The sequence below is a fragment of the Gordionus sp. m RMFG-2023 genome, chromosome 1, assembly GCF_954871325.1.
Source record: "Gordionus sp. m RMFG-2023 chromosome 1, tfGorSpeb1-WG-v2, whole genome shotgun sequence".
Classification (NCBI taxonomy): Eukaryota; Metazoa; Nematomorpha; class Gordioida; order Chordodea; family Parachordodidae; genus Gordionus; species Gordionus sp. m RMFG-2023.
Genome location: NC_088775.1, coordinates 48,376,037 through 48,400,384, shown reverse-complemented (window position 1 = coordinate 48,400,384; position 24,348 = coordinate 48,376,037). Strand labels below are relative to the sequence as shown.

Below are 24,348 nucleotides of genomic sequence, written 5' to 3'. Positions count from 1 at the left end.
TAAATATTATTTTATAATGTGCAATTAAAAAAATGAAGGTTTTATAATGTGTTTCTTAAATTAATGATACGAATGTAGGTATGGATACAAAAATGTTCAAACCGGTTCTTAGAGGTTAGAACCGAACCAATATTTTAATTTTTTACGAACCGAACCTGAACCTTGAACCGTTATTTTTACCCGAACCTGAAGCCGAACTGAACCGATATTCGTTTCGGTTTGGATCCCTGACGCTAATGGTAAAAATACTTCATTTTGCCACTTTGAACCTTAATAACTTCAAAAATATAAATGTTAGGAGACAAAAATTTGGCTATTTCTTAGTTACATTGACCTTTCTTTACTTACCAATTTTCGAAGGGGGTCGGCCGTGGTTGATTTGTCATGGAATTACCAATCAAAGTTCTTCCATTTTATCGAAATTTCATGTTAGAAAAAAAAAATTTATTTATCAAAAATACCACTATTTTCGAGTATTAAATATTTTTTTTGAATTTCTATTATTGATTGAAAAATACATTAATTGTTATTTTCACTTATAAGATTATTCTTTTTATCATAGATATATTGCTTTACATCCTTACCGGTTTTCCAGATGATCCAATCTGATATTTTTAGATGAAAATCAGAGTAGCGATCATGTTCCAAACTCATTCTAATGATATGCTGCTATTAGGAAATGTAGTATATTTTTTAGCAGCCAATAAGAAGATAGTCATAACTAGTTTTGTCATTAATTAGGGGCAACCTTGTGAAGAGCAAGTTTTACACTCTATATAAATAGCCATTTAACCTTTTCATCGAGGGCCTTATGATGTTCAAACAAGGATTTGAGAGCTTTAAGTACTTCGACTTCGGAAGAAACGCCAGAGGGAGAAGAGGCTTGTCTCTTTACCACCGTCATTCGCAAAGAACGTTCGTGACGGGATACCAAACATTCCAAGTGTTCTAAGAGCAGCTGTAGTTAATGTAAACAAAAATTAAAGAATGAAAATGGAAATATTGATTTAAAAATTAGTCATTTTAAACTCTAAATTTTAGCGCTCATTTAATTGATATTTTGGGTATATCTTTTCCTTCTTTAAAATTGAGATATCTAGGTTGATCATATTTAAAAATTAAAGCCTATAACTTGCCCTGGTATTATTTCTTTCGGCCTTCAATTCTGAGATCTCTTCTTCCTTTTCCATTAAACCATCCCTGGTTTGAGTCAGTTCCTTGGTCAATGAGATCAAATCCTTTTAACAAATATATTTAAATAAATTAATAAATTATTGCATACATATAACTAATTATGTGCCTAATATAATTCAAGTGAAAATTATAGCATTGAAAGGAAGGATAATTTGAAACGTAATTGAATATAAATAGGACAGAAAGGAATTAATTTATGCATATCAATTAAGGTTGCATCCTAATAATTCTTTTTTCTAATCTTCTATTGCATGTAAAAAAAATTGCATCTAATTATATTAACAGTGGAGTCGCTAGAGGGGGGCGCAGGGGATCGAGCCACCTGAAAAATTTGAATAGCCCCCTGAAGAAATTTTTTTTAATGACTCCTTAATACCCCCTTAAACTAAAATAAATTTTTTTAATTGCTCCCTGAACGATTTCTTTTATAATTCTATTGAGTAATATATAGATTTTATTTTATTATTTAAAAATTAATTTTTTATTAAATGAATACTATTTTAATTATTAGATTAGATTAATACATATAAATTATATTTTCATTATGTCAACTTGCAATCAAATTCTGTGTTAAAAATAGAATATCAATATCACTCACTAAATATTAATTTGGCATTCATTAACAGTAGAAGAAGCTTAATTGACTTCTATTATTTAAATTATTATATAACTAAAATAAATATAATAATTTATTAATTGAAAATTAACAAATTTAATATTGTAATTAGCCAAGATTAACATCACACTAATCAACTATATTATTGATTTTTAAATTTAATTATCATGTCTCTTTCTAAAATTATTTTCAAGGTCCAAATCTATTAAAAAGTAAGTAGACATATAGTTTATAATCCTCTATTATATATAATTATTTATAAAATATTAGGTAAAATGCCACTTTTGCAGACGTATTTGACAGTTTTATAATATATTACAGTTAATATTTTTAAAACTTTACTAATAAATGCTTTTAATAATAAATATAAGTAACAATTTGCATTCAACTATTTAACGCCATCTATTTATTTAAAATATTTTTACAATATACATTTTATTATTCATCCCACAATGGATGTAATAAATTAGATATCTTTTATTCACTTTTTTTACGTGTTTTTAGAAAAGCTATTATTTTCTTTTTGAAAAACAGTTTTGAGTTAAATTTTTAATACGAATATATTTTAGATATTATTACAAACTACTATTATTTTAAGATATAATATACCAACTAGAGATGGTGCGACAATAATATATAAAATTTTAATTGCTATCATGATATCACTCTGGTCTTATTTTATCGTTACAAAATGTTTCATTTCTAATATGGCATCCTTGCCGTGTAAATAACACAAGGTTTCAATATATTTGCATAATTTCTTCTAAAGATTTAGTGTTTTTGTTTCATCAATCAATTTATCTAACATAATAAATTCTGATATGGGTTACCATCATGAGTGTCATGGCTATGACTATAAATTAACCAGCATCTATTATTTGTGTGGCTATGTAATTTAAAATAATTTTTACTATAGCTGCTGAAAGCATGATTGCATATTTTAGATAAGCAATAATAATCAACTGTTCGTCGTTTATATATCATTAAAAATGGAAGAGAATCTTTTATAAATTTAATATCTCACAATAATTTTCACGATTACTTATCTAGCTTACATCATGTAATCTAAGAAAAAGCTCTAACCACCATATAGTTTTATGATTTAGATTGGTCATTTATATTCTCTTCTTAAAGAATTCTTGATTTGGTAAGGCCTATAAATTTCTTCTTATTAGTTAATTCTATAAAACATTGTCTACTGTAAATAGATTTTGTATTAAAAAAATATTATTTTTAGATATGTTTAATATTTATGCAAATTTGGGAGTATGGGGGGCTTAGTTGATCCCCCTGAGATTGACGCCCCTGTAAATTAATTGTGTTTATATATCTGTATTGTGTATTTAATTGTATCATATCAAAAATAACTTATTTAATTTTTTGTAAATGCTTTGAATTTCAGAAAAAAATTCAAAATTTTAAAGCTCAATAAAATTGTACGAAAAATCAGAATTTGTGAGGCTTGGCCCAATTTTTTTATGTATGAATTGTCCAGCCCGGCTTGTTTATTTTTGATACACGAATCGGTTCCTTATAATGCATTAAAAATTTGCCGGCGCATACGGACTGGGTTTTGCAGATCTCTACTAGATATAAATCATAGACCTGCAGGCCCGGACCTAGCGTGGGTACATGGCCCAGGCTATATTTTATAAGTGGTCCGGGCCTAAAAAAAATTTAAATACCCGGGCAGGGCTGTTGCCAAATATTTTAAATCGCCATTATAATCTATAAAAATTAAAAATAAGGGCCGGGTCGTGTACCTATGCAAGTATCTGATATAGTCATAAATAATGTTATTTTTGATAAAAATCGGGTTTATAATAATATAGTGCGTTATTTATTCAAAATCAATTGAGTGCCGTGTTGTATTCAAAATGGTTTTAATTACTTCAATTTTTTTGTTTTTTAAATAAAACACTCATTTTTATATATATTAACTCTATCTCTGATCTTCAACCCTAATCCTACCTAATAGAGGAAGTGGGTTTTAAAAAATTGTCCCATAAGTTTCATAGTCCCAAAGGACTAATTTTTCAATTGTTTTTTTAGAAAACCAAAATACCACGTCATTGGAGATTTTAAATTTATTTAATTTTATTAAGGAGCTAAGAGCTACAAAATTATATAATTTGTGACTTAGAGCAAGAATATTTACCAGTAAACCAATGGCAATTCTCAATTGTTTATCATATACGAGATGATATAAGGGGTACATCTAGCCATATATATCAAGGTTAAACATTCGTTTGAAAGGAAATACTGGAATAAACTATGTTCAGACTCCCTTCTAAATGCTCGTTTTGTAAAAAAGTTTTAACAAAAAATATCCAATTTATCGCTATGCCCATTTTTTTGACAGGCCTTTACGGTTGAAGAAACTATCAGAAGTAAGATTTGGGTTATTCATTAGGTATATATGTTTTAGCCTCTAAATGAAAGGCTAAGTCGATTCATACGTCATTTCCTAGTAGTAATCTTGGTCTTTGAAATTAACGATTGAGAGTTACAATTGGTTTTTATATAGAGTTCTACATTATACAGCCTCATTTATGGGTGAAATATAATTTTCTTGTAGATTACAAAAGAAAAGACGATTTAAACTGCATATAGCTAAGTCGATCAACGTCTTAACGCTATAAATTTGATAATTAATAGAAGCGTCACAACCGTTCCTATGACTAACCTGCTCAAGTTACCAATTTATCTATGGAGGATGCAGAGTTGATTAAATCCTATGGGCTAAAAGGAAATACCTAATTTGGAATTTATGAATTTTATCTTTTCCTCCCATTAATGCCAAACCACTTGATATTAATAATAGCAAATGTTAAGCCTATATATAGGATATAAAACACCTCCTACCATTTTCAGCACATATGAGCGGGTGTTCCGTATAGAAAAAACGTTACCGAGAGATAAATGATATAAATTAAAAAGAATCACCATGAAAATCGTTAAATTATCAGCATATATAGCTTAATATATAAAAATCAATACAATCCATTTATTTGTTTGAATTTCGGAATTTGAGTAATAAATGTATATCGATTATTGAAAAAGGAAAACAATTTATTTATTTTTTTTAATCAAAGAAGATGAGTGTAGAGGTGTTATTTTTGCAGAGTAACGCGAGTTACATCGTTATTTTTTTGAGTAATGATTTTTATATGATTTTTTAAAATTTAAATAAATAAATTCTAATGTCTTACCAGCTACTAATTATTGTCAAGGTTGAAAGACGAATTGATGTTTTTCAGTTAAAATTTGTTACAAAGAAAATACAAAAGCCATCGATCTTTTGTGTATGCTTACAAATATTTGTTATTAATTAAATTTACAATATGTATAAAAATATTTTTAAATGAAACTGGTGTGATTTTAACAATATTTAGTTTAAATACTATAATTATAAATATAATTGCGAGAACTAGGAAGAGGAGTGAAAAATATATTATAAGTTTTTAATTGAATCAACATGATTTATTTTAAAATTTTTAGCAAAAAATTTTATTTTTATTTTCTACTAGAAATATTCACTAAGACTCAATTAACAAAATTTCGCAAGTTCTAAAAACAAAAGTTTGTGATTCGCTTAAAAATAAGTAGATAAAATTTTTTATAACCCTTTACAGGCGCGTAACCAATGGTGGGGGGGGGGGTGGAATTCCCCCCATCGCAAATTTGACTGTTTTCATAAATATCATTTTAAGCTAATAAAAATCTCCCCCCCCCCATCAAAATTTTACAAATATTTGAATATCCATTTTCCAACATAAAGCTTATTTTTTATAAATAAATTTTATTAAAATTTTCTTTCCTTACATTAACATTATTCAAAAATATTAATAAAATGGAAAAATTTTTAGTCAAAGAGATTGAAATCAAACGGTAATTTATTTTAATATTTTATAAATTATTTTATTAAATTTAAAATTATTAGTGAGTTAAAATTAATAAGTATTTTTCATAATATTTTAATTAATAATAAATATCTATAATTTTTTAAATATTTTTCATTTTTACTTCCATTTTGTAGAACAGAAAAAATAAAAATACAAAAGTTAAATAAGACTAAGCATGAAAAAAAGTAATTTTACTTCCATTTTGTAGAACAGAAGAAATAGAAATACAATTAAATAAGGCTAAGCATGAAAAAAAAGTAATGTGTCTGTCGTCAAAAGCGATATCATTATGGAATTCAATTGATCAATCAGAGTTTATCATTGCTGCTATTTGCATCAATAAATTATTTTCCTATAGCTCACTACTTTGTAGAAATTTACAAAAACCAAATTTAGATTTGGTTCAGGTTATTGATTTGGCGGAAAATATATATGAACAGGTAAGATACAATAAGAATGAATGTAGATGAATATTTTCATAATATTTATCTCGACGTTGAATCGAAGGCTAAATTTTATGATATAACACTAATTAAACCTCATCTAGCACCTAGGCAATTATTGAGATGTAAAATAAATATTGGCACAACTGAAGAATATTATAAAATATCCATTTTCATCCCATTCTTAGATACTTTTTTATCGCAAATAAAAGTACCGTTTTTAGATAAAAAAAACAAGTCTTTAGCAATCTTCAAGTTTTATTACCCAAAGATTCTTCTTCGCTTTCTAATGCCACTATTGGTAAAATTAAATGCAAAATTGTATTCCTATGATATAGATACTGAAATAAATTTAATCAGTGAATTCGAATTGTGGTTTAATATTTATTACGTTTAGCTATTTTACCTGAGCATGCTATTGATGCGCTCAATCGGTGTAAAGAAACCTTGGCTCAATTTCCTAATATTTTGAAGTTGTTTTATATTCTTGCACGGCCTATTACAACATGTACGAATGAAAGGACTTTTTCCAACTTGAGAAGGTTGATAACATATTTACTAAGTACTACTTCCGAATCTTGTCTAAATGGGTTGGCTCTGTTAAATATCCACAGAGATTTGGTTCCAACAACAAACGAAATTCTTGATGAATTGGCAACATTCCCACGAAAATTAAAAATCACATTATAATTATAGTATTTAATAAAAAAATTTGTATAATATTATATTTGATAAGAAATTTAAAAAAACTTGTTTTTTAAATTATTTTCTAGTCAATATTTTATACACATTACTATTAGTATTTTCAATAAAAAATTTATATTCTACTTATATTCTATGAGAATTTAAGCTGAGGCTAGTTTTTAAAGCAAATTTTATAAAAAAAATGACATTAAACTTTATTTCAACTTTACATTTAAAAAAACTTTATTAAATATAATATAACTAACTTAAAATAATAAAAAATAGGCTTGTAATATCCATAAGCACGAATTAGTAAATAATAGTTAAAAATAGAAATATAATTATTCTTAAATTATGAATAATTTAATAGAATAGCTAAAACATAACCCGGCCGAGCCAGGTAGCCTCCAAAAAAATCCCCCCCCCCTATAAGAAAATCCTGGATACGCCACTGACCCTTTATTTTTTTAAAAAATTATTTCTTTAGGAATTTAATTTCAAAAGCAGGAAATGTTTTTCGTAAAGTAAAGGACTACGATTTAAAAATACAGAATTTAAATTGCAACGTTTTTCGAAATAATAACGGGAAATATTTAATTGAGAGGAAATAGCGTTTTCATTAAAACACACTTGTTTTAATTACTTCTAAATCCTAAATTTTTAGTGTTAACTATTTATAACAATTGTTAAAGTATCTAGAAAAATGTGGTATCTGTATCTATATTAACATTTATAAAAAATAAAAAAAATATATCTAGATACCGGTACGGGAATCAATTTTAAAATACATTTTGATATAATTTACTTTTATTTAATATTAATAATATTTAAATTCATATAATATGTCAGTTTTCATTACAAAAACAAAGCAGACAAATTTTATTTTATGCAATAGATGATGACAAAGGTAAATTTTATATTATAATAATTTTATTTATATTAATTTAAAAAATGTATATCATCATTTTTAGATCAATATTTTTAAAAAATCTCTGAAAAGTAATCAAATAATTTAATATTAGGGCACCTCTTACATGATATATTGAATGAATTTTGACGCTCATCAATCTTTGAATATTTTTAAATGAGTGTCGTAATGATTTATACCAATATAAAGTTGTTATTCATCAAATATTAAAAACCACTCTGCTGTTACGTGTTAAGCAGAAAAAGTTTAGTGTGGCTAAAAATGTCTTTACAGATAAATGGGGTTGCAGATAAACGGGGGTGCCTAATAATATATAATTTGAGAATGTTTTATTATTAAAATCTAACAATTATTTATAAAAATTAAATTATATATTTTGTATATGAATTATTAAAATCTCACAATCTATTAATTATATATTTTTATATAAATGTGATATCAGCTCAATTTTTTTTTAGCTCACTTCAAAATGAATCCTATATTAAACATTATGCCCATCTATAAGTATAATAAAAATTATATCTATATCTAGATATATTTTTTAGACAGTGCATCTATATCAAGATCCATTTGGAAATATCTTTTAACAACTCTGGTTTATAATATATTCCTTTGATGTAGATATAAAAAAAATCCTCAAATGTCTGAAGAATTTTCGTAAATTAAATTAATGAGGTGTCAAAGAAATGTTTCCGAGATGAAATTAGTATAGATAATGACTCCTATTTCCTATTTAATCGCTCAGAATTAAAACCGAAATGCTCAGAAAATAAGTCCCTAAACGCTCAGAATAAAATTTGCTCAGAATTATTTCTTGCTTAAAAGAAATTGCCCAAAACTGAAAAGCTCAAATTAAAAAATGAATCCTCAGAAAAATATATGTGCGCTCAAAACTAGTCATTTCTTTTCTAAAAAAAATTCTCGGTACTAATGATTTTAAGAATTTGTGTCGATACTTTGATAAAAAAAATAAATAAGCGATACATTGCTGTACTTATGTGAATGAAAGGCATATATGTGACTAATGTAATTTATTTCAGTTAGTTCTATTTTAGTTTAGACTCAGAAAATTCAAATCAGGTTTGTATACGCATTACTCAGTTATCTTTTTTTGAAAGTCATGATTCTATCATGACTTTATTTCCAGTGGCGTAGATAAAGGGGGGGGGGGGGGTTGAAACCCACTCCCATAACAATAAAATATTTTTATTAAAATTTTTTATAAAATTTTTTTTTAAATATTTTTATCTTATTGCGAATAATTTTAATTAAAAAACGGGTTCAGTTTATAATTAAAATTATATACGATATGAAAATGAAATATATTTAAAAAAAACAAATAAGAATTTTTAATGATAACATGGTTTAAAAATATATATTAAAAATTATATGTAAAATATTAAATAACAATAAAAATATATTGTAAATTTTTTCTGGCATAGTTAAATTAGATATTTATAAATTGAATAATAAAATTTATATTGTTAAACTAATTAGATAGTTTTAAAATTTTAATTAATTTTTTATAATTTTTAAATAAAAGAAAAATCATTTAATTTGGTAAATATAATGAGAAAGTGAAGGTGATAACGAATATGTTTGGGATTAAAAATTTTAAGCCTAGAGTAGTTTCTAGATAGTCCAATCGCTTAAAAATTGATGCATCTACGATTAAGGTTTATAAAATAAATATTTTTACTCCCCTTATTGATACATTTTTATTTCAATTAAAGGAAAGATTTATTAGTCACAATTTTATTCTAAACAGCTTTTATTTTCTTTTGCCAGTTGAGTCTGAATTTGCGAGAGGATATTAAGAAAATCTCAGAGTTTTATTCTAATGAATTATCGGATCGTATGATAAATTACTTTGTGATGTCGAATTTTGGTATAAAAATTTGTACTCTTTGAGATCAAAAAATGTTTTGCAGGCCTTTTCCATGTGTAATTGCACTTTAGATTCCCTGCCTAATATCAAAACATTGCTCTTTATTTTAGAAACCTTATTCATCAGCACCTGCACTAATGAGGTCTTTTACAACTTGAAAAGGTTAAAAACCTATTTAAGAAATATCACCAGTGAAAGTCGTTTAAATGGATTCGCAATATTAAATATTTATATGGAGCTTATTCTAGATAAAAATTTGATTCTAGATGAATTAGTCAAATCTCAGAGAAAGACCTCTCTTTATATATTCAAATCATAAAATTGCTATATTAATAACATAAAATTTTTATATTCAAAACGTAATTATAATGAATTCTTAGTCATAATATTTATATATTATAATATTTATAATAAAAATATTGCATTTGCAATAAGAATTAGTGATCTGAATCAGGCCTAATTTTTCAAAAAATGTTTTGCCAGCCCGAACCCGAAATTTTTTTAAAAAAGTTTTGTCAACCTGGCCCGAATTTATTTAAATATAGAAATTCATTTTTATAATTCCTTAAAATAAAAGATATGTTATATGGCGTCTAGTTTTTATAAATAAAATAAAATATTTTTATTTTACATAAAAAATTTATAATAAAATTGATATATTTAAAAAATTTCCAAGACCCGACCCAACTCAGCACAAATTTTTTAAAAAATATTAGGCCCGACCCAGCCCAAACCCGATTTTCCTACTTTTGCAGATCTCTAATAAAAATTATTTATGTTTTATTAATATACTCAATTGTATTAATTATAATTGTTAAATTAGATTTTTTTTAAATACCATAGAATACTCATATTTTATTGTAATTTTATTTTTTTAAATATAGTTATTTAGAATAAATTTTTATTATAAATCTGTATAAAATTTATACATTTTGAAATTTATTTTATTGTATATTATCATTAAAATAAATACATAGTTAAATAAAGGGGTGATATTTATACTAAAGTATTTTAATAATAAATAAAATCTATAATGAAATTCTCTGCAAAATTTTGTTATATGCAAAAATTTAATAAATAATTATTTTTAACATAGAATAAGATATATTATTTTTTTCTTCTTTCAACACTGCTGAACGGATTAAATTAATTTACAATTGACTAAATATTGATAAAATTTTTAGAATAATGCTTTCAGTCACGTATTAATCATAAGTTTGGCCAAAATTTTGTTACTAATATTTTTTTCATTTAGTGCAAAATATTGGCAAAATTTTAAATGCGGTTTGGGGGTGACCAAAAAAACTTTTAAACCCCCCCCCCCCAATCCTGGCTACGCCACTGTTTATTTCGTTATTAAATATATATAATTTAGTTTTATTAATTGTACTTTTAAAAAAAGTGAATTATTATTTAATTATTGCTTGTTTTACTAAATGACTAGAAAAAACAGCACTAACTAGAAGACCTTTTCTACCATATAAGTAATAAATTTTAACAACTTTTTTATTTAACTTGTTTTATTAAGGCTGAATTCAAAATGGAGACGGATCCGTTTTTTACATCCGTTCCGTCAAAAGTCAATCTCATTAAAAATGATATATATATATATATATTGATTTTCATTTTTAAAAAATTATAAGTAACGTTATAACGCTCTATAAAATTTGCCGGATCCGTTTTTAAGACGGAAGGTATCGGAACGGACGCACTTTGAACATATATATCATTTTTAATGAATTTGACCTTGACGGAACGGATGTAAAAAACGGACCCGTCTCCACTTTGAATGCAGCCTAAATTTCGTATTTTCTGATATTCTACTTTCCCGAATTTAGGAATATAATTAATCAATTGTTTCCCTTATATTTTTCGAGCTATATTTCTATCTAATCTTTTCAAGCAGAGTGCAAATAAAAAACAAATGATAAATTTGGTTAGAAATGGTTATTATTGATTTTTGTGGCAAATTTTTTATATTTTATATGTTATCAATAAGTAATATATGTTATGTTCTTTTATAATAATATCCACATCCCCTCCCAATTAGATATATATATATGGTGAATTCCATATCAAATCAACCAAGGTTTCAACCCGACCCCCTTCAATTTTTCTTAAATTTTGTACACTGGTAGTATATACTATAACTAAGAAAAAAATGAAATTTTACCTTCCAACACTGTTTACCCGCTAAGATATGACTGTTTAAAGCGCGGAAAAATGTCATTTATTTTCAAATATCTCGAGGAATAATTAAGTTAGAAAAATAATTTAAATTTTATTTATAGCTTAATAAAAGTTCTTTAAAATGACATAAAAATAAATATGATAGACATTTGATTAATATCGATAACCGGATGTGTAAAACCGGAAATGGCTATAGAAAAAAATGGTATTTTTTTTTCTTTTCTGTGAATAGATATCACACTGCTTTATATTTGTACAAAATCCTAGACTGGGATGAACATGGGTTTGGGTGTTATCACTTTTTTTATCTTTTATCAAAATTTTTGAGAAGTGGCTGGAATAATGAACTTTGTTTAACACTTTAGTTAAATTTCGTCCCGAAATTACTTGACAAAATATTCTAAACATATTTATAACTTTATTTGCCTCAAATTGCATTACATATAATACAATCAAAAATTTATAATTAAAATATATCATATATTATAATCATCCAAGGAATTTTAATAAATTATGACTTTTGTTTTCGTCTAGGGAAATAAAAGCTTGGAACTTTGTGTTCCAGAAATTCTCTTTGCTCTCAAAAATCTGCTTTCAAGATGACTTTCTATGTTCATATATTCCTTATTGCTCACAAATATATAATTTACCCCTTTGATATTATTTCTTGCAGAATTAAATAAATCTATTGTTGTCAATATGTGATGTTCATATGAACGTTGCAAGCTTGCTCGAGCTGCTAACCGTTTAGTAACGGCCCCCAAAATGTCGCATGGACTTTTACCTTGTGCGGTTTCAAAAAATGTCTCTCAGCCTTTATTCCAAAATCATTTTCATGTTTGTAGAGAATAATGAAATCTTTTATTTTTATATTGGTTACTGGTCCATCAGAAAAATAATAAACTTTAGCCACTCTATTAAATCCTTCCTTCAAAAATACGATCAATTTTTAAAATAAATAAAATGCACATGCGCTGTGCTTTAAACAATCTGATATAACCACTAAATTTACATGTTTTATTATGTTGTTCTCACGGTAATAAATTATAAAAAAGTTGATAGTGGATTGATTATTGGTCTGATTAAATCCTTGTGCATGGTCTACAAATGCATAGTTTTCTGAAAAGTCTGCAATAACTAAGAATTCGCCAACATTTAAATTGAATTTTAAAAAGTTTTGAATTAATGATCATCGTGAAGCTATAAACAAATGAGGAATTAAATTGTTTAATTATTCAATTAAATAATCTACAAATTCGTAAGCGGTTTTGTCAGTGTTTCGAGGGTAGTTCAATCAACTGCTATCCATTGTTTGAATGTTTTATAATCTATAGAATTCTCGTCAAATAATATATTAAGCCTTTCTTTTAATTTTGAATATATGGGGGAAAATTTATTGTTGAATTTCAATTTTGGTAGATTATTTTATGCTAAATAAAATATTTAAAATTATTTTGTCAAGTAATTTTAATTTCGAGATAAAATTTAACTAAAGTTTTAAACAGATCCTTATCCCAGCCACCTCTCAAAATTTTTTTATAAAGATAAAAAAAAAAGTAAGGGCCTATCATTTAGACATAATTTTTAAATTATCATTATTTCATAACTATTCCTTAAATTATAGCCATAAAGAGTGATAACTCCTAAACCCATGTTCATCACAATCTAGGATTTTGTACAAATATAAAGCAGTGTGATATCTATCTACAGAAAAGAAAAAAAAATACCATTTTTTTCTATGGCCATTTCCGGTTTTACACATCCGGTTATCGTTATTAATAAAATGTCCATTATATTTATTTTTATGTCATTTTAAAGAACTTTTATTAAGCTACAAAATAAAATTTTAAATATTTGTCTAACAAATTATTTCTCTATATATTTGAGAATAAATGAGGTGTATTTTGACAAAAATGTACCATTTTCCGCGCTTTAAACGGCCATATCTTAGCGGGTAAACAGTGTTGGAAAAATTTCATTTTTTTCTTAGTTATAGTATATACTACCAGTATACAAAATTTAAGAAAAATTGAAGGGGGTCGGGTTGAAAATCGACTTTTTTTGTTGATTTGATATGGAATTCACCAGATATATATAATCTTAAAATCAAAATCTTGATTAGTGATAGAGAAACAAATATAATTTAAGGTAAAAAAAAATTTTAATAGAGGTGTGAATGATTGACATAAGTAAAGATATGGTAAGGATACGTTAAAAGGTTAATGTTAAATATCGCATATGCGAGATTGAACCAACCAAAATTTGACATAATCGAGATAACCAATGTTAATTTATAATATTAATAATTTAATATATCAGTGAAGTGAAGTGTTACAGGATAGATAAATTTGAATATGAGAGATGTGTATACTAAAATTATGAAAAGGTTTAAGTAGGGTTGCTAAAAAGCCCGATTAGGGCGGATTTTGAAAAAGGATCCGAAGTAAAAACAATATTATGAAGGATGAATCGAGAGTCGAGATAACCATTCTGCCATTTATGAGCACTCCAGGCTTACATAATATTCTTTTAGCTAAACCTTAATCGGATGGTTTTTAAAAGTCGACCCGAATCGGGCTTTTTAAAACCTTAGGTTTAAAGTGATTGGCACCTTGAATTCCAAATAGTATGGAAATGCGGTTATGTTTTGGTCGTTTATAGAGGTCTGATAAGTTCATTTAAATCTGGTCATTGTATTAATATCTGGGTAGGAAGAAATTTATCCCCGATAGCTGCAAAAATACATTTTTTTAGATCTTTAGAAAAATAATCTGGGAAGAAAGTCTATTAGTTTCTAACATTTTGGTATTGATTATCATCGGAATGGCTTATTTAAGGTTTAAAAAATTTTATCAAATTTTTTGGTTTTTTGCCATTTTGGAATATTTTTACTAAGGTCCCCAAAATACCTTATAATTCCCCAAATTCAGGGGCGGGGTCAAAATTTCCGGGAATTTTACATTCATAGTTAGGGGTATGGTTAGCGAAATATGGTTTAAGGTTAATTTCTAATAATAGTTTTGCTTAATTTAACTGAAAATAGATACGGGGAATAAGGTCAACAATTAACTTAGGGTTCGTGGTTTAGGGTTAGTTTATTTATAATAATAGCTTTTCTTAATCTCAACGAAACTAGGAATAGGATAAGTCTGGCAGGTACCTTAGAATTAAGGGTAGGCTTAGGGTTACACAATAGGGTTAGTATGGGAACCATCTGTCCACCAAGGCCTTTATTTTTCTTTTTGAGAGAGAGGCGTCATTTGGAAGCTTTTTTGCGGGTGGACCATTTTTGTTATATATTGCTTAGGATGAACAGGAAGCAAGACCGGATGTTAAAAGCAAAAATCCCCAACAAGGGTTGAGAGTACTATTAGCGGAAGATTCCTGTAATATTTTCCTCAACAGGTACAGAATTCTCTAAAGTATTTCTCCTGCACTTTAAATCTATTGCAATTTCAAAATCGATAAAATACGTTATTATAATATAATTTTGTTTAATTTTTATTTTATAATTAAATTTAGAAATAAATTATAAATATGTCTAGCATCTTCAAATGAAGAAATTTCAGAACTCTCCCTCTTTCTATTGGAAGGAGTTTTTAAAATATAAATACAGTATTGTGCATATTTAATTTAAATTATTTCAATTTTCAATTTATTTGAAAATAAAATTATTTGACTTGCAAAAAAATTGTTAAATAACATATTTATATATTCTTATCAATTTTTACAAGTTAAATAATTTTATTTACAAACGAATTAAAAAATATGGAAATATTTAAAATCTGCACCCTATATTTAAACCAATAACAACGACATTTTTTCTTCATTCTAGAGGTAAAGCAGGAAATTGCCCTATATAATTTTAAATACAAGCAAATTATAGTATCTTTAGAGATATTTAAAGGTTCAATCAATTTAATAAAGCATTATATTTTATATCTAAAGCAAGACATTTTCCCAATATTGATTTTAATGTCGTTAGGAAACAAATTTAGAAATAATGATATTATTTTATAAAATTTGGTCTAATAATTTTGTTAGATATCAAAAAATCAGATTAAAGAATAAAGCATATAAAAAACTATTTTACATATTTTTAAATATCTTATAAAGCAAAATAAGGTAAAAATTTTCACAATATTTATCATTTGATATTGATATATATTCTTTGAAATAAGGTGCAAAAAACGCTTTAATCTGGAAGCACTATAAAGAATAAAATGAAAAGGTAAAGACTCTATGTGAATAATGACCTGACAACCTTGTTTCTAAAGCAAATTTTAGGACCAAACGCGTCTTAAAGCAAATTTGTTTGTTAAATTAATTAAGATTTTTGGTAATAGGAACATATTTTACCAAAAAGATAAAATGTTATAATAAAACAAACAATTAATAACAAATATATTATAATTAATGTGTCTTCTTGCTAAAAATGTTTTAGACTTAATAGAATAGAAATGATTTATATTATAATTATTCATTACTAAAACATTAAAAAGTTCTAAAATACAAAGGATTTGGATGTATAATAAAGAACATAAGTAATGAATAATTGATGATAAAAGCTTTAGGCAATAATTAATTTTTCTAATTTACATTATTTATTTAAATGAAATAATATAATTTTAAAATTATAATATATTATTCAAATAATAAAAAAAATCGATCTTTTTGGCCTTGTAAAAATATGCGCTGACTTGTGCTGGGCCGACGTCCGGATAGTTTTCCTGTTCTCTAGATAGTTATGAATGATAATTTTCTTAAATTTCACTGCAACTAAGTAAAGTGGATGAGCCCAGGCAGATGACTTCGGGTTAGGGGAAGAGTTAACGTTCCATGTCCATGGTTTAGTTATTTATTTTTAAAAAAATGGATTAAGTTCTAAATGCATTAATTACAGATTTCCGAGAAATTTTATACCTTATTTGTTAAATTTTTTAGTATTGAAAAAAGTGGTGAATTTTTTCAGAGTTGGAGCACCATTTATCTAGCATAGAGAATAGCGCGCTACTTCTTTGTGAGAAATAGCGATGATAATAATAGGTTACTTTTTTGAGAAAATCGTGTTATATATGATAAAGATAACGTAAAGATTTTCTCTGGTGGAGTTATTTTATTTTTCACCAGCTGACTTCAAATTATTTTTATCATTTATGATTTTCGCAGATTCTGAAACTAAATATATAATTATTTAAGATGTAATATCATTTTATTTGAGTGATTATGACAATATAATTAATAGTGAGAATGAAGATTTTATATATGATAGTGATTATGATAGACAATCTGAATTAGGTGAAAAGAAATGTTAAAAAAATAAAAAATAAATATTAACTTAAATATGAAAATTTATTTCATAATATAAAGCATTAATTTAAATTTTCAATTAACTTAATTTTAATATTAATTTCGATGTATAAATTTATAATTGGCCTTGGTCTTATTTTTGAAACTTATTACTGTAACTAGACAAATATTAATTATTATTAAAAACGCGGTAAATCTAAATAGCCTCTTCCTATTTAGGCTGCGATGGAGCTAACTAAACCGACGACTGTTTAGAAATAAGACGAACCAGGATATAGCCCTTTGGCTTTTTTTACGTTTATTGGGAAAAAAAACACTAGTAAAGATTAAGAGTAAAAATTGAAAAAGACAAATATGATACCATATCAAGACTCTTTCGTGTGAAATTATCAATAACAGCTTATCTTTATTATTAAAAGGATGAATTTTACTCTAACCATATCATATATTCCAAAAGAAAAAATTTTAAATTGAATCTACAATAAATTAAATGTTTCAGAAATTCTCAAATAGTTAAGGCTAAGCTTCTTTCAGCCATCAAATTTAACTAAATCCCGTATTTTTATCTCAACGTTAAATGCTCACTCTGCAAAACTTTTCTTTAATATATAATTTATTTAGCTCTATTACTTAATTGTCAAATAATAGTTTATCTGAATTGGCTAATCCTGATAAAAATGCTTTTAGCTTAATAAGCCGTTCTAGAATATCATAAGTAGATGCCACGTATGACAATCTAGGATTAGTTTCAACAAAATGTAGCATCCTTATAAACTTTAAAACTATAAGTGTTCTTAGTTTTTCATTAACTAACTTGGCCTTCGATATGACAGTAATTATCATCTTCCTTAGCAAGTGAAGAGTATGAGCAACGTGTAAAAAGCCATAAATACTCGAATGTTCACATTCTAAAAATTACCCTAAAATATGGGGTCCCTAATATTAGGGCTGTGAAATTTAGTTTCTAAAGAGCTAAAGGCATCATCAGGAAAATTGTCAGTTGACATTCTCTCTTCATAATCATCATAAATCTTTTGGTATTTATGATCTAATAATCAAATAAATTAAACCATATTTCTATGATTATCATAGGTCCGGCCCTGGTATTTAAAAATTTCTTTTAACAAAATATTTTTACATTCTAGCTTGAAAATTCTTCAAAATCTAATAATAGGAATTATAAGATAATAAAGAAGGAAATAAAGGTGATTAATGTAAAAAAAATTTAAAATCATTTAAGAGTTTTAAAACATTAAATTAGACTAAAAATAAATATTTAAAAACTAATTGAACCCGAAAGGGTTCGGGCTAATAATTAAAGTGCCGGACACATCAAAAAAGGGGGTTTTATCGGATACAGTTTCAATCCCTAGATAATTTAATCCTTGCGCAATTTTTTAAATATAAGAATAATCAAATCAACATTTTTGATAATTAAATATCATGATCGCCGCTCTAGACTTTAGGATGATTATATAAATAATTTTATTATTAAATATAATGCAATAAAAATAAATAGCAATACATTTTCATATCAATATTTCCTGCATGCTTGAGTTTGAAATGTTAATTTTATGGATATGAATTAGATATTATATAATGTAGCATAAAAAATCGCAAAACTACATTTTAAAATGGTAGCTATTAGTGCGCTATGCAGGGGTTCGAACCGAACCCGGAGATAAAAACACGGGTTTGGGGGGAAAAAATTTGAACCCAAACCGAACCTGAACTCCATTTATAAAATTTTCAAAACCGCGAACCTAACCCGGGAATTTTATTTGAACCCGGGTTCCATCGGGTTCAGTATATTGTTTTTAATATAAGATATTTGTATAATTATAAATACAAATATTAATAATTTACTTGACATTTTATAATATTTTCAAATTTCCATTTAAGTGAAATTAATAAATTTTAAACAACTTAATTCATTTACTCCATTTAATTTATTCTCAAAGATTCCTATTGGATTGTTAATAAATTTTAAACAATTAAATACATTTACGCCATTTATTTTTAATTTTTAACTTATCCATTTTTAAATTTTAAATTTATTCTCAAAGATTCCTATTGGATTGTTAATAAATTTAAACAACTAAATACATTTACGACATTTATTTTTAATTTTTAACTTATTCTCAAAGAATATTAATTAGAGGAAAATAAAAGTTAACAAGTCAGTAAAAATTATTATATTACATATTTTAATTTAAAGAAATACGTCTAAATAAAATTTTTTAAATATATACATGACTATGCTTTATATTTTTAATAGTGATGTTAAAAGTTACTTTTGAAACATAACTAGTTACAGTTACTAGTTAAATTGGCAAAAACATAACTAGTTACAGTTACTAGTTACATTTTTACAAAAGTAACTAGTTATTAGTTACAGTTATTTTCAAAAGTAACTAGTTACTTACTTTATACATCCTTCATATGCGCATTATTTATTTATTGACTACATTTATTTAATATAAAAAAAATTAGGATAAACAAAGTATAATCAGTTATTTAAAATAATATATAATTTATTTATATAAAAAAATATCGCAAAATTGAATATTTACATCGAATATAAAAATATATATTTGCATTGAAAAAAAAATATTTATTTTTCATAAAAATTAGAATCTAATAAATGTTTATTTGCTTTTAACAACAAATTAATTTCTAAGTTATTATCTAGGAGACGTGCTCGTTTATCTCCAAAAATGAGCTTACCTAGACTGAATAAGCGCTCTACGGGAGCACTTGATGTTAGAACAACATTATATTTAATAAAGAGTAATTTTAACTTTGGGAAATCGTTATATAAAAAAAGTGTTGTTATTAGATTTGATAAAGTTTTCTATAAGTTCATTATCCAGAATATTTTGGCGCTTTAGGTCAAAAAATCCAACTACATCAAGTGATGTTGGTTTTGAGCATGATTCATTCGTCTGGGATTCACTTTGAGGTATTAAGGTATTTATTAAATTTAAAATTTCCTCCTTTTTTGCTTTATTCCTTTCTTGCCTAATCCAAGGCCAGTCAGTTTTAAATAAAGGGTGAAGAATTGCAGCAATGATGTTGTCATTATCATAAAGATTATTAAACCTATAACATGATATTATTAATTTATAAATAATTATTTGATTTTAGTTACCTTTTTTCAATACTAGCTAATATAGTATCCTTTAGAGGTTGACAATATTATAATTCCTGCACATCTGCCATACATATAAGTATTTGTGTTATTGTTGGGAACAATCAGACATTTTCACAAAATTTTAAATTAATAAATTTTATTTAAAAAATAAATTTAATTTAAAATTAATTTGTCACAACATATTAAAAATAAAATTAATTATTTGGATATATCTTTAAAAGTAACTAGTTACTTTTGGCAATTACATTTCAAAAATTTTAACTAGTTACAGTTACTAGTTACAATTTTAAAAATATAACTAGTTACAGTTATTTTTTAGCCAAAATGTAACTAGTTACAGGTAACTAGTTATTTTAACATCACTAATTTTTAACTATATTTTGCCTATAAATAAAATAAAAAATTTATTTTTTATACCAAATTTATGTTTAGTTTTTTAATTATGATTTAATATAGATTTCAAAAATTTTAAAACCCGGGTTCAAAAATATTTTCCTGAACCGAACCCGAACCGAAACCTTAAACCGAACCGGGCAAAATTTTTACCGGGTTCGCATCCCTGGTGCTACGTTTTTGAAAAAAATGGAGGTATAGAAGAGGTTACATTTTTGTCAAGTAGCGTTATGGGTAGCGCGCTAATTTAAATTTTAGTGTTTACATCATTGATTTAGATGTAATTGAATTTTAAATCGTAATAGTTTTTATTTCCTTTATAACTCAGTTTCTGTTTGATGAGTGCTTTCTTTCGTCCAATGATATATTAATAGGGGTATGCCGATTCACATATTTTTCACCGATCGGATCCGATCCAATATTGCTTCAAAACCGATCGATATTTATACTGATTTTTCAACATCCCCTATTGAACCAAATGTAATTAAGAAATCAATATTTTTTATACAAAAAATCGAATTATGTATTTAATATAATTTTTTTATTTCTATAATTAAGACTAATTAAAAAAAATATATATTTAATAATATATCCATTTTATGTTGGTATGAATTATAAAATAGTAATATTTAATATAACAATTATAATATATTAGATTTTTTAAATAAATATGAGAGCCTCTAAAATTTCTGGCAATAAGCTCCTACAATATGGACCATCTATATACCCTCTTTTGTAAAATACTATAAATCTATTTTAAAGAAGAAATAAAATTTAGAGGGTGTTGTGTATTTGCATTACATTGTTTAAAAAAAATTATTTAGAAAATATTATAATAATGTAAAATAAATATACCTAACATAAAATTAGAAAAAAAAAGAAAAGTAAAAGATCGGATCGGTTTTTACAGGTATCGGTCCGACCCGATATTTAATATCGATGCCTATCAGAAATTTAATATCGGCACAGCCCTATATATTAATATGTAAAATCAGTCATTAAATATTGATGAACCCCGGATATTCAGTGCTTGTATAATTTTTGTTCTGGCATGATTCCAATAATTTTTTTTATTTTGCCATTAATGTATTTTTATTTTGAATTTTAGATAAAATTTATCAAAAATCTTCCTTCTCTATAAAAATCTTCAAATATTTTTGCTCAAAATATTTTTTCAAACTCTGGGAAAATTAGAAGATTAAAATTTTAAAAGTGATTTATAAATGTAGAAATAAAGTTTAAAAAATAAAATGCTCCTTAAGGAACATGATAAATACTTACAAATTCAGTGTTAAGGAGCGCCGCTCCTGGAGCACCTCTCCTTTTAAAAATTAGGAGCACGAGCTAGTTACTTTTAGGGCTGGAGTGGAGGAGCGCCGTTCCACATTTATGCATTATTAAATGTTGAGCCGAGTTTTATATTAGTTTTTCATCTAATCAGTAAAAATATTAAACATCAGGTTTGTCTTTCTTTTTATATTGAAAATTTCTTGGAAAATCTTGTAAGTCATATTAATATTCATTTTATAGATATATGATAAAAACAGTTTTTGATATTATGGATCCAGACATCATAGAAGAATAAATCGAAGTAAAAATTAAATTATTTATTTAAATAACTTTATTGCAGATTTTCAAATGTTTATATTGATGAAAATGATGAAAATATCATTGCGGCTATTATCCATCCTCCATTCAAAATAAATTGGAAATGGATAAAAAATGCACAAAGTATGGAACTAAAATATAATTAATTTTTTAATAAAACAAATTCCTGATGCAAAAATAGCTACTAGTAACGGGAACCCTGCAATGATTTGAAAGATTGAAATTGATCATCAGGAAAATAACATATTGGAAAAATATTTTTTAAATAATGATATCAAAATTAATATTTTTGATAAATTTCGTTTCCCTCTAGTACTTTGAGCGTTTAGGTTTTAGTGGAGAGGAATGGATGCTTGTTAGATTCAAATAAATTTATTACTTTTAAAAGCTAATAAATATTTTGATATATCATTAATATAAATAAAACTTTTTTGATAAAAAAAATATGATTTTGTTTTTGTACTTTCTAAAAAAATGAAAATCAAAGGAGCAGCTATGAGTGGCACTCCATTAATTGGAGCGGAAGCAAGCTACTTTTAAAAATTTAGTAGCAGGAGCGAGTTATTTTTGAGGGTAAGAGCGGGAGCTAGCTACTTTTAAAAAAGAACGTTAACAACTCTGTAAATAATAATTTTAAATATTTAAGAATAAGTTTTAATATTTACGAATAGTTTGAATATTTAAGAATAATGTCGAATATAAAGAATTTTGAATAATATAAAAAAATCAAATTATACGAATACGATCGAATAATGGATAAAAAATTATTCAACCAATAATATATTTTCCTTATTAGTATTCGATTCGAATTGTTATTCGTATTCGTAAAATAAGAATCGAATCGAATAATTCGTTTTAGGCATAAGTTGAAGTATTAAAATGTACTAAATACTAGTGATGTTAAACTAGTTACATTTTGGCTAAAAAATAACTGTAACTAGTTATATTTTAAAATTGAAACTAATAACTGTAACTAGTTATATTTTTAAAATTGAAACTAATAACTGTAACTAGTTATAATTTTTGAAATATAACTGCCAAAAGTAACTAGTTACTTTTAAAGATATATTCAAATAATTAATTTTATTTTTAATATGTTGTGATAAATTAATTTTAAATTAAATTTATTTTTTAAATTAAATTTATTAATTTAAAATTTTGTGAAAATGTCTGATTGTTATAATTTCCCGTTCAAATTTACCTTAATACCTCAAAGTGAATCCCAGACGAATGAATCATGCTCAAAACCAACATCACTTGATGTAGTTGGATTTTTTGACCTAAAGCGCCAAAATATTCTGGATAATGAACTTATAGAAAACTTTATCAAATCTAATAACAACACTTTTTCTTTATATAACGATTTTCCAAAGTTAAAATTACTCTTTATTAAATATAATGTTGTTCTAACATCAAGTGCTCTCGTAGAGCGCTTGTTCAGTCTAGGTGAGCTCATTTTTGGAGATAAACGAGCACGTCTCCTAGATAATAACTTTGAAATTAATTTGTTGTTAAAAGCAAATAAACATTTATTAGATTCTAATTTTTATGAAAAATAAATGTTTTTTTTTCAATGCAAATATATATTTTTATATTCGATGTAAATATTCAATTTTGCGATATTTTTTTATATATAAATTGTATATTATTTTAAATAACTGATTATACTTTGTTTATCCTAATTTTTTTTATATTAAATAAATGCATTCAATAAATAAATAATGCGCATATGAATGATGTATAAAGTAAGTAACTAATTACTTTTGAAAATAACTGTAACTAATAACTAGTTACTTTTGTAAAAATGTAACTAGTAACTGTAACTAGTTATGTTTTTGCCAATGTAACTAGTAACTGTAACTAGTTATGTTTCAAAAGTAACTTTTAACATCACTACTAAATACACATCAATTTGAAAAAAGTGAAGTTAATGCCTCCAAAAGTTTTGTTAACTTCATGCATTGTGATATCATAGTTTATATTTTGCTTAAAATTCGGTTACTTTTATCTTATTGGCAAAACTGATGGATGAATT

At 25.4% G+C, this 24,348-nt stretch overlaps 1 protein-coding gene across 4 annotated transcripts in view; it reads right to left on the bottom strand.

The window, feature by feature from the left end:
- Window positions 1-24,348, bottom strand: part of LOC135931500 (liprin-alpha-2-like) — a 100,108-nt gene that overhangs the window by 64,086 nt on the left and 11,674 nt on the right. For 3 of the 4 annotated variants that reach the window (XM_065468661.1, XM_065468662.1, XM_065468664.1), the window contains exons 2-3: window positions 1,137-1,238; window positions 794-958 (exon numbers count right to left, since the gene is read on the bottom strand). In XM_065468661.1, coding sequence (XP_065324733.1) covers window positions 794-958; window positions 1,137-1,238 — 267 coding nt within the window. Of the gene's footprint in view, window positions 1-793; window positions 959-1,136; window positions 1,239-15,008; window positions 15,144-24,348 lie in introns of those variants that run through there. The other variant, XM_065468663.1, reaches the window with a different exon arrangement.